This window comes from Cajanus cajan, chromosome 11, assembly GCF_000230855.2.
Source record: "Cajanus cajan strain Asha chromosome 11, NIPB_CcT2T_4, whole genome shotgun sequence".
NCBI classification, from domain to species: domain Eukaryota; kingdom Viridiplantae; phylum Streptophyta; class Magnoliopsida; order Fabales; family Fabaceae; genus Cajanus; species Cajanus cajan.
In genome coordinates this window covers 30,531,564-30,544,730 of record NC_138527.1, presented here as the reverse complement: position 1 = coordinate 30,544,730, position 13,167 = coordinate 30,531,564, and the positions used below count along the sequence as shown (strand labels likewise).

The 13,167-nt window shown below is 27.5% G+C and overlaps 1 protein-coding gene across 1 annotated transcript; it reads left to right on the top strand.

Annotated features, from left to right (window-relative positions):
* The first annotated feature begins 4,635 nt into the window (after nt 1-4,635).
* On the top strand, nt 4,636-7,571 carry LOC109801590 (methylsterol monooxygenase 2-2). The gene is made up of 7 exons (XM_020362701.3): nt 4,636-4,796; nt 5,480-5,617; nt 6,225-6,370; nt 6,504-6,623; nt 6,709-6,921; nt 7,016-7,096; nt 7,261-7,571. The coding sequence occupies exons 1-7, from the start codon at nt 4,767-4,769 to the stop codon at nt 7,346-7,348; spliced, it is 816 nt and encodes a 271-aa protein (XP_020218290.1). The 5' UTR covers nt 4,636-4,766; the 3' UTR covers nt 7,349-7,571.
* The last annotated feature ends 5,596 nt before the right edge of the window (nt 7,572-13,167 follow it).

The following is a 13,167-nucleotide window of genomic DNA, read 5'->3' as shown; positions in this document are numbered from 1 at the left end:
CGTCGAGCGTGATATAAGTGGCGTCAAGCGCGAGTGCTTTAGGGACTCTTTAACTTGTTTGCGTTAGGCATGAGATAAGTGGCACTGAGTGTGAATGCTTCAATGCTAGTCTATCTTTTGACACCAAGCGAGAGCTTGATCAAGCCGGCATGGACATACTGAATGAGAATGAATAGTATGTTATTGTGTAATATTGTGTTGTTACATGCATGATGCATGATGTTGAACTATGTTTCAACTTAGGACTAGAGGAAAGATGTGTTTAAAAGTTAAAATATCACATTGTGTAGATATGTGTTGTAGTGATTTGAGAGTCTAATTGTTGAAAAATCCCACTTGGGTATTATTGTCTCTTAAAGTGGATTATTGAGTCTCCTCTTAGTTCTTAATTAATACTATATGGGGGCCAAGTCGAGTCATGTTGGTTTAGAAGCGCCCAAATTTGAGTAAGGTATGAATTTGAAGGGAAAAATAACTTATTGATTACTATAAAGTTGTGCAATATATGAAGGATAGTCAGAAGGTTATTTTTATATAGGATTAGTTGATGCATACTAATGCAATAATATACTCATACCCAAGATGTTCTATTCCTAAAAGAGATACTGGACTTTCCTAATTTAAGTGGTAAAATCCAAGAAATCATGTTATGTTGTGGATTGATATCCAAATTTGTTGTTGATCTAGCAAGACAAAAAGATCGTGTTGTTAAGTTGAGTCGGTAAGGTCAAACTACTTAAATTACTCATATGTGTTGTAAGAGATCTCTTAATTAAAATGTGTAATGATACATAAATTTTTGTGTTTGTGGAGTATAGAAAAATACTAAAAAGCGGTTGAATAATATCAATAAAAAACTCAATACTTTTTCAAAATAGTGAAATAGTATCAAGACTTTATGAGTATAGATGAAGAGTTAAGTAAGAAAACATATAGTGTTTTCATACTAATTCGTTTTAATCATTGAGACTGCGTTTATTTCTTGATCTATTTGATCAAGTTCTACTATCTTTCGCAAAGATACAAGTATTCTTTCACAAGTCATTTCTGGCTCGACCTAAGTGTTCTTTCGATTTGCGTCTTCAAGCAACTACCCAAGTACTCTTTGAACACAAAGTCTCTCCAGGCTTCAACAACCAAATATTCTTTTACAAGCAAAACTCTTTAGGCTCAAAGTAATAACACAAAGTTTAAGTTGGGAAATCATTATGTTGTTTTGTTTTACTATCAAGATATGATACAACCAATTAAGTACAAAACTTTTTTACAGAAAGAAGAATATATTTTTACAATGAGTGTTTTTTCTTTTCGTAAGTATGTATCTTTTTTCTGAGTCTTCAAACTTTTTTACATAAGTGCTTTATGAAAATGACCGATGTAGATCTTTGAGCATCTCTTACAAGTTTGTTTTGTTTGTCTTCATCTTCGTTCCTTATAAAGTGAAGTGTTCATTGGTGCACTAAAGGCAAATATTAAATGTGTTTTACCAAATTGTCACTTTTTATCTGATCAAGGAAGTTACTTATCACCTTTAAGGTATCAAAAGAAAGGAATGATGCATGTGTCAATTAGAAAACATCTTTCTTTGAGATTTTGCATGCTTTGAGGGATTTGCTAGTCATTTTGTTTTACGCAAAGCATGCTTATGTTCCTTTATGAAGTGTGAGTACCAAATAAGTTTTTTATTCCTTTCAATCTTTTAAAGAATGACATAGGCAAAAATGTTTTAGTTATCAGACATCATAAATAATATTAATGAAAGTCTTTTATCTTATAGATGAAGTGATTCGTCTAAGAGACTTAATGTCATAATAATTATTCATCTTATTGTATGATCTAAAAATCTTTTCTATTGAAAAACATTTTTGTTATCATTAAAACTTATAACCTAATAGATTTAAGATTGTCTTTTGACTTAACAATGTTGATTAAGATTGTTGTGTTGTTTCATTGATGTGTTATAAGTTGAAAAGTTGTCATGTTGTAAAGTTGTATTAACTTGTTAATTTGTGTTGCTACATTGGACCTTTGGATGGATATTATGTTGATTTAGTTGTATATATAGTTAGCTTAATTGCTTCTATATTATGTTGTTTTCTTATTTACAACCTTGTCCTTGCATTTTCTTGGTGTTGTACTACAATGATCACATTATTATGGAAACATGCATGGTAAGATTAAGGCAAAGGGCGAGCAAGGTTTTAGGTATTATGTCAGTGATGTTGATATTTTGGTAGAGGTTGTTTTGATATAACATATTTAGTTGTTACTTGATCAATAACTTATAATTTTATGTTTACACTTTAGATGATTTTGTGTTATATATATATATATATATATATATATATATATATATATATATATATATATATATTTTGTTGCATGTTAATTTTAAATATTTAGATTTATGTTTTCCACTTCTTAGTTATTGAATTATAAAGTGTAATATTCTATTAGGTAGTTACAAAATATACATCCAAATAAAAATAAATTATTAAAAATATCTAAATAAAAATTGAGAAGAATGAAGTCTCATTTTTCGTTCTAATTTAAAATATAAGAATACATCTTTCGCATTATGAAAATCAAATATAGTTAGGGATGGCAATGGGGCGGGTCGGGTACGGGTTTCATGATACCCATCCCGTCCCCGCGAGTCAAACTCATTCTCGTCCCCGTCGAGTATGTGATTTTCATCCCCATTCCCATCCCCGTCGGGTATCGGGTATACCCGTACCCGTCAATTTTTTTATTTTTAATTTTTGTTAAAAAAATGTGATATTTTTAAATTATTTTTTATTATATTATAATTATAATTAAGTTATTTCTTTATCTCATATTCTAATAAATAATCAAACATAAAAAAAATATTAAAATTCTTTAATATAATTAAATTGAAAGTGAGTGTTAAATTAAAAATGGGAACAAGGACGGGGACGGGTACGGGTACGGGACGGGTAAGTACATACCCGTACCCGATTTAATATATCATATTTTACCCGTATCTGTACCCGGTCAAACTAGGTATTCCCCGTTAAAGTCGAGACGGATTCGAATATTACCCGCGAGTACAAGTATATTTGTCATCCTTAAAATATAGTGTATATGCTAGTTTATTACATCTACTCTTATTTATTTATATATATATATATATATATATATATATATATATATATATAATTAAGATAGTGAGTCTGTGTCTACTTTCTCATTTAAACATTAAAAATACTAATTTTGTTTTATAAATACGTATATTGTAGTAAAAATGTGAAATTATTAAATTCTTTAATGAAAAAAAGTTTTAGAATGACATTCAAGTAAACTAAAATAATAAATAATAAAATAAATTATCATTTTATGTTTAAAATAGAAAAATAATATTTAATTTTTGTAAAAAAACAGTAAAACTCAATCAAATGCATTATTAAAAGGGTGAAATAAAATTAACTGTTAGAAATTGATTTTTGAAGAATTAGATATATTTTATTCATTTAATTATTAATAGCTTACACAATTAGGTTTTTATTGAATTTTTATAATAACCGTTATGAAATAATCCATACTTTTTATATCTATGTTATTAATATCTTTATTTATTTTTCTAATATTTAACTCTTTAGGTTATTATGTACTAAGGTGTGAAATATTTATCAATTAGGGTATTTACGATGTGAAATAGTTCAATCTTTTACTTAAAAATTACCCACTAAAAAAAATTAAGTGTAGTGCAGTTGAATACAATTTGAATGTATAATGAAATTCAAAAAAACTAATATATATTTAGTATTAAGTATTGAAAAAAATAAAATATTTATTAATTCAATATGACACCTCTCTTATAAAAGCATTGCTTAATTATTTTTTTTATTGATGAGATTAGTTATTAAACTTAAAGTAAAGCTGTCATTGAATCTAAAGTTAAAACAATAAACAAACTTAAAGTAAAACATTCATGTATTGTTGTACATGTTACTTATTGTCTATCATTGAACTTAAAATAAAACAATCATTGAATTTAGATTAAAACATGGTTATATATAACCACTTGTTAGATTTGATTTGAGTCAGTTTTACATTTTCAAACAAAATTCAACTACACAGTTTAAAATAATTAACAAACAAACAAAATTGTAATTTTTATTATTTTCTTTTATTTTTTTTTATAAAGATAGGAAAGATTATAAAAATGATCGTAATGAAGATTGAACTTAAGTCTTTATGCTTCTAACTACTTCAACCCCTCCCCACACAACCACTATACTAAAAACATGGAAATTTCAATTGAATCCTCGTTACGACTATCTTTATAATTTTTCTTGAAAAATTCATTAATTTTGTTTATCATAAAAAAAGTAATTTAACATATTATTTTTAGTAAAATCTCTTTTTTGAATTAATTTTTTTATTAAAAAATCTAATCCTAAAACTTTTGTTAAAGAAATGAACATAACAAAGCCATAACAACACACTTTGTTATATTAACTAATATTTTGAAAAATAAAAATTAGGATAAACATATAATTGTTAGAGTAACAAGAAAAATTGTAGGAGTAATTGAGAAATGACAGGTGGCATGATTATTGGTTATTACAGTCTGTCTTTGCTTGTTGGGTACTGTGGATGGTGATGCTGTTTTGGCTTTTGGCTTTACCTCTCACATTTTTATTTTGTGATTTGTGTTGTGTTCCTTTCTTTACCTCTCATATATACAACACAACTCTGCATCCACTCTCACACATCTTCCTCTCTCTCTCTCTCTCTCTCCCATGGCCTCCATAATCGAATCTGGCTGGCAGGTTCTTCTCTCTTCTCTCACTCTTCGCATTCTCTTCAATTATTGCCACTCTTTCAATCTCTCACTTTTCGCTATTTTCGCACCGTTTTCCACTTCCACAGGCAGAGGTGCCAGGGTTTGTCACGCGATTTGTGTGATGACTCTTTTTTTATTTTATTTTATTTATTTATTTGTTATTATACTTTGCGAGAGCCCACATTGGGATTAGGAATGAGAAACCACGCTGCACTGATTGGGGCTATTCCTTGTCATTGCTCTGAATTCTTCTCGTAGATCACTGTTTTTGGTGCTTTTTGTTGATTCCTTTTTTGAAACGGTGAAATGAAATGGGTTTTTGGACTCTGCTGAAGCGTTCAGTGGGGGGTTGATTTTCAGATTCATATCGTGTGTGTGTGTGGGTTATTGAAAGAGTCTGATAATGATGTGTTGGAATTTGGAAATGTAAAACGCGCTCAATTATTTGTGAGCGGAGCCGGGTTGAAAGTTGAAACCTTTCCGTGCTGGAACTCATCATTTGGTGTGTTCACGGACTTGTTTTTTGGCCTTTTGGGTTCAGATTCTTGCAGGTCCTGTAGATTGTTGCATGGATACTTGTTTGTACTATTTTGCCAAAAGTGGTGTTGGGTTCTTTTGACTTTTTGTGGAAATGGAATTCTCTCTCTCACACTGTTTTTGCTGCTGCAGTACTTGATCACGCATTTCAGTGACTTTCAGCTGGCGTGTTTGGGAAGTTTTTTTATACATGAAGGCGTTTTCTTCTTGTCTGGACTTCCCTTTATATGGCTTGAGAGGGCAGGATGGATGAGCAAGTATAAAATTCAGGTCTGCCCTTGTTCATATTTGTTGTTATATCAATGTTGGATGGTTCCTTAGCAATTATTCCCTAGCATGCATGCATCTTGTTTTCAGGTCTGCCCTTGTTGATATTTGTATTCCTTAGCATGCATCTTGTTTTCATATCAATCATTCCCTTTACCCTGTATCCTTGGTGCTAAGAACAATGCAATCCGGGTCTGTATTTCCTTATTTGTATGTCTTACATGTGTTGATGTTCTAACAATACCTTTTGTTGTTGATTGTCAACCTTTGGATTGGCTGATTCAAATGAGAGATTTCCATTCAAATTTATGTAACTTAATTTTCTTTGAAACTTGTTCATGCTAGATTTGAATGATGTATTAACTGAACCCCCCTGATAATTGTAGGAATGATAATTTGTTTCCCATTTTCACTTGTAACTATGTAGCTACATACTTTAGAAATGAGTTAAATTTTGTATGGTCACGATGTGCAATCATTTTGTTACGTTGATTTTACTTTATGGCACTTCTATGCTGCTCATCAGTCCTCTTTCTTTTTCTTTTTACCTGATGCCTATTCTGATTAGTGTGTAAGTTTTACTGTTGTTACTAATCTTCCTTTCTTGCAGGCAAAAAATAATAGCCCTGCTGCTCAGGAGAAATGTATTGTTCGCCTGTTGCTTTACCATTTCGGTGTCAATCTACCTGTTATGATTTTTTCATATCCCGTCTTCAGATACATGGGCATGCGGAGTACTCTTCCCCTACCGTCCTGGTACTTTCAGGTTCTTTTGAGCACTGTCATTATTCTAAACATAGGAGTCACATGTTAGGAGCTTTGACTGTAGATATGTCTGCAATGTTCTTCTATTAAGCTTATTTAGCAAGATTGGATTTTGGTTTTGCAGGAAAATAATTCTAATTCAAATAATCTTTTACTTCATTTTGGAGGACTTTATATTCTATTGGGGACATAGAATATTGCACACAAAATGGTTATACAAGCATGTGCACAGTGTTCATCATGAGTAAGTTTATTTGTGTGTTATGGGATTTTAGCTTTTATTATATTAGTATGAATAGAATACTATAAGGTTTTGCTATATTATTAAGGTATGCTACACCGTTTGGACTTACTTCTGAATATGCTCATCCCGCTGAGATACTTTTCCTTGGGTTTGCTACCATTTTTGGTCCTGCCATCACTGGGCCCCACTTGATAACTCTCTGGTTATGGATGGTTCTGAGAGTTCTAGAGACAGTTGAGGCTCATTGTGGTTACCATTTTCCATGGAGTTTTGCCAACTTCTTTCCATTGTATGGGGGGTGAGTGTGGATTTCCATCTCCTTCACTTGACACCAGCCATTTGCTTTATTCTGCTATTGTGCCTCTTGTTAAACTTTGTATCCTCACATACAGAGCTGATTTCCACGACTATCATCACCGATTACTGTACACCAAATCTGGAAACTATTCATCAACTTTCACTTACATGGACAGGTAAGTATTGAGCATATAGTGTTTAAAGAATTATTGTTATTTTTCATGATTATTAGATTCTAAAATGGTTTAATTGACATTTACTGATGCATTGATGCCTTAAAATTGTGATATTATACCAAGTATACTGACATTGGTACATGAAATTCTTGCTGTCGTGTTAGGATATTTGGAACTGATATAGGCTACAGAAAGTTGAAAGCATTAAAGAGCACAGAAGTTGAAGACAGTAGTGAGCAAAAGAAACATTAGAATAAATTTTTGGGAGTATCCGGGAATGATTAGAGAGTTGATTTGCAACTTAAGGGCATATTTGAAAAATGTCCTATCAACTCCCTTATGTGTTCTTGTGTTTTTGTAGTAGCTGGTCTTTTGTACGAAGTGCTGATGGCTTTTTCCTGGACATTCACGCCCTGTTATTAAAAAACTTCATTAGTGACAGTGATTTCAATTTTGGGATGTTTCCCTATGCTGATCTAATATTCTTGATAATGCCCTAATTTTTCGTTTTGCTCATGGATGTTATTTGTTTGATGATAAAATCATTTTAATTAAATGGAGTCAAATGACAATCGAGACAGAAGATAACAAGGTATCCACTGAAACTTTTGTATAAATTGATTCCATATATTGCCCACTAAATAATTTGTTGCCATTGGATTGGATTTTGAGTTGAATTCACTATTATTTTTTTTTTCTTGGAAGTAACAAATAATTGCTTATGTGGTGAATTTGTTGTGATTTTGTATTCCCTATAGTTTTCTACCACTATCCAGTATTAAGTTTTTTTTCTCTCCAAGTGAACGCAACTCAAAATAAAAGGAAACAATTTTTTAATGATAAATGAACATACTAGAAAAGGATTGATTTAACTGTAAGTTTTAAATGTTTAGCTATTCTAAATATAAGTTTTAAAATAAAATTATATAGTAAAATGTAGTTTAATTGGTCTTTATTCAGATATGAAATACTTTGATCTTAATTTTAAGCAAAAATTAATTTTATTCCTTTTAATAATAAGTAATAGTTTTATTTTTATTTTATTTTGAAATAAATTATTTGATTTCTTCCATTTTTTTTTAAGTTTCACATACTGCAGTAGTAGTTATTTGTCATTACTATTGTTATAGTATTTTTATCATTATTGCCACTCATCAATTAATTATCATACCGAATGAGAGGAAACAAAAATATATAATTTGTGGTTTAAATTTTAAATTTAATATTAATATTTGGAAACTAAAATTCACAAAAGTTATAGGCTACATTGTATTTTAGATTCTTTCATTTTTATTAATATGTAATTTTGATTTTTTTTATTTTAAAATAAAGATATTTAATTATTCTAATTTTAAAGATATAAAATTTTGATGTTCACATCATATTAACATTTATTAGTCATTAATTTTGATGCTCGATCATTTAGGAACATCATCTAGGATGGCAAATTTCAATTGAAACAGATTCTGAGGAGGCAGTCAAACTGATTGAAGAAGGCTACAATAGAGGGTATCCATGCTATGATCTCGTCAAGGAAATTAAAGATTTAGCTTTATATTTTTCTATTTTTTCTTGTTCTCATATATTTAGAGAAGTCAACATAGTGTATAAAATGATAATTCCTTTTATTATGGGAAATTAAAACTGCAAATTTAGGCCATGTAATCATATACAAATAATTAAGATATCAATGAGTGTGTGAATCAATTGGTACAATGTTATTTTAGTTTAACATGATATTTCTAGTTTGAATGTTAGATATGTAATTCAGTTTCAAGTAAGAGAATTTTATCGTTCATAATAATCTTATCTAAAAGTACAATGTTATTTAGATAGTATGAATCTTAGATATGTGCTTTACTTTAGATATGATTATTATGAACGATAAAACTCTCTTTATTGAAAATGTGCATAGTCTATGGAGAGTAATCGACAAGTTAATTCTATATAAGTTTAGTTAATACATACTAATGTCGTGGTAGACTTATACTCAAGTTGTTCTATTTTTTATAGAGATACTAGATTTTCCTAATTTAAATGATGAAATCCAAAAAATCATGTTATGTTGTGGATTGGTATCCAAATTTGCTGTTGACTTAACAAGCAAAAAGATTGTGTTAGTAAATTGGTTCGATTTAACCACTTAGATTGTTCACTTGTATTGTAAGAGATCTCTTAGTTAAAATGTGTGACGACACATAAATTGTATTGTTAAGATTATTGTGTTGTTTAGTTGTTGTACTTCTAAGTTGTTGTGTTGTTGATAATTTGTGTTGTACACATGCTAAGTTGATGTGATGATGACTTGTATATTTATTTTGTAAGTTGAAAAATTGTTAAGTTGTAAAACTGTGTTGAAATGTTATTTTGTGTTGCTAAATTGGGCCTTGGGCCGATGTTGTCTTGATGAACTTGTTTGTATAGTTAGTTTCTGTTTATATATTATGTTATTTTCTTGATGACGAACTTACTATTGCTTTTCTTTATTATTGGACTGCGATGATCATTTTATTATGAGAGTAGGATTTAATTAGGTCAAAGGGTGAGGAAGATTTTAGGTGCCATGTTGGTGATGACGGTGTTTTGGTGGAGGTTGTTCTAACACATGTTTAATTGTTGTTTGACCGACACACAAGATTGAGATGTAGTCTCACAGAGAAAAACTTTATATTTTCACTTATTTATTCATATACATGCATGCATACATACATATATATATATATATATATATATATATATATATATATATATATATATGTGTGTGTGTATGTGTATATATATGAATTGTTGCATAATAATCTTAAGTGATTAGATTTATACCATATAATGACTTGTTGAGTTACACTTGTAATATAGGAAAAAAAATATAAATAATTAAAATTAAAAGCTAGCAATCATATATCCACTTAAAAAATATGTATATTTTCATTTTGATCTTATTTTTTTAAAATATAATCTAATGATCTATATTTCTAACTATCATTATCATTTAATACTTTTGTGTTTAATAACTTGTGTTTTCTTTTATTTTAATCTTAATTATTTAAAGATAATATATTATCTATATTTTTTTTATAGTAAAAGTATAATTGATTCAAACCCTGTTATCAAAATGTCAGTATATTATGGATATGAGGTTAGTTTGAGTATAACTTGAATTAAATTGTTTAAGGCATCGTCTTGTGAATTTCTGACCAAAAAAATTGTGATTATTTCGATAAATGAAACAGCCAAATTCTCATTAAAAAAATTGTAGACAAAACTCATAGATATGCATTTGTGGAAAAAGAAAATGAATATCACTTTAATAATAGGTTTTAATATATATTTTTAAAAAATTTAAGATAAATTTATTTTTAATTTTTAAAATTTAAAATTATTATTTTTAATCTTAAAATTTTAAAAAATATTATTTTAATTTTTCAGTCATCAATAACATATATGTAAGTGATAGATTGAAACATTTATATAATATCAAGAGTTTAATGTGATATTTTTATTAATAAAAATATCAATAAATTTTATATGACAATATTTAATAGTTTTTTTTATACAAAATTTGAGTATAAAGATTAAAATAAAATTTTTAAAATTATAAAGACTAAAAATAATATTTTTAAACTTTTTTACTGAAACATATTTTTAAACTTAAAAAATTAAAAATAAATTTATTTTAAATTTAAAATATTAAAAGCATATTTAAATCTTAATAATAATATAACTATTTCCCGTTTTGCACTTGTCAGCTTTTTGATTGGTGGATACTGCATAACATGCACAATACGGGTTGGTAAATTGGTGCAATCACAAAGTCATCAAATTTTATAAAAAAAAAATGTTTCAAAATTCTGAATTTATTTTAAAATATTATTTTCATATATGTTTGATTTTATTAAATCAATCGTTTCAACGTTATTTTTTCAAATTCAGTTTTCATTAGAATCTAATTTTAAAAAAAGTCTTTTATTTTATAAAATCTTTTACATATATTTGATGGGCCAAATTCATAATTTATTCATTTAATGATTGACCCTATTTTTAGTAACGTGATCAAGTAATGCACATTTTGTCTAATTCACTTTCCCAGTCTAATCAAAAGCATATCACTTGGATTAGAGGACTCGTGAGAGAATTAAACGTAGTTATCACTTGTTTGTTTTTGGTAAAATAAAGTAAAAAAAAAAGTAAATAAATAAATAAATTAAAATAAGACAAAGATAGAAATATTAATTTTTTTTCACGATTAATTTGAAAAGAAAAAGAAAATGGAACAAAATAAATTTATGGAATTTATCAGAAGAATCTCCCTTCCCAAATTAGAATGAAATAATGACAGCGAAATGATTTATTTCATTCTCGTTTTTATTTTTATAATATTTTTTCACTCATTCAAAAGTCATATGTAATAAGAGAAATTCTAATAGTATATATATATATATATATATATATATATATATATATATATATATAATTAAAATTTTTCTTATTATATGCAACTTTTCTTGTAAATTTTGTATTAAAATTTGCTGCAAACATTATTCCTACGAAATTTTATCTGCAGGTAATATCTTCGTGGATAATATGTTTTTGCGAATTTTAAAATTCGCAAGAAATTTTCCTACGAAAAAAATTTTCAGGAAAGTTTCCTGCAAAAAAAAATTCGCAAGAAAGTTTCTTGCGAATTTTTTCGCAAGAAATTCGGCAGGAATATTTTTTAGGAAAAAAATTAAAGAAATTATACAAATTCTATCAATAATTCTTCAACTTTCAAATGTTTATAATGAATTCATCTGAAGCATTTGTTTCCACACCTTCAACATATGATACATAATCTTTTAAACTCTAAGATTGTAGATTATAAGTCTAACACTCAACCATACAAATTAACTTATAAGGTAAGCGTTGTCCCAATTTATATACTCTCTAATTGTTTTATTTTCAATCGATGTAGGACTTGAAGTTTTTTTTAAAATATTAAACTTATAAATTTAAATATTTTTTTTTTATTTTTCTTGCGGATTAAAATTGGCAGGAAAATTCGTAGGAAAAGTTACCTGCGAATTAAAATTCTTAGGAAAATCCGCAAGAAAAGTTACCTGCGAAATTTTTCTTATTTAGTAAACATTACTTGCGACTTTATTTTTACAAGAAAATTTGCAAGAAACAAAATAAATTTCTTATAATATTTTTTACAAATTTTTACCATGAAAAAAAATTTCTATGATCATTAAAATTGTAGCAAAATTAGCAAAAATTTATTGTAGATTATTTTTCATAAAAATATTTGTAAGAAATAGCTGTAAATTATTTTTCGCAAATAAATTTGTAAATTTTTTTTTGTAAAATTATTATTGCAAAAAAATTCACAAAAAATTTTTACGAATATTTTTTTATAGAAAAATTCACAAGAAATGACACGTAATATATATATATATATATATATATATATATATATATATATATATATATATATATATATATATATATCACTACTAGAAATTAATTAGATGATAAAAATTGAAGAGTTACTATTAAATATAGAATTATTTATGAATCATTGACACTATTTTAATTAATGAGTATTTAATTATTTATCTAGATTTATAATTAAGACTCGTTCCTCATATTATTCCACTTTACACCGAATCAATAACTTTGAGGTTGTCAACATTTTAATTGGTGCATCCGTGCGACGCGTGCAGGTGGATGGGTTGGTAAATTAAAATTTGCAGCAATCTAAAGTACTTCGTTATTCATTTTTTGGTTCAATATAAAGGTACGTCCCTTCCGCCGATCGATCTTTGTTAAAATAAATTGATTTTTTTTTTTACTTTATTTAAGTTAGAGAGAATCCTATTTTTTAACTAAAGAGTATAGATATAAAAAAAATTTAAAAAATATAAACATCAAATCACTTGTAATAACTCTTTTTTATTACATACCTATTGATTGTTCCATTAAAAGAATATGGATAAATGTGAAAATTGCTTTTTTGAAAATAATATGCTTGAAATCTATTTTAAGAAAATAATTATTGTAGCTTGGAATTATAAATATTAAATATTTTGTGA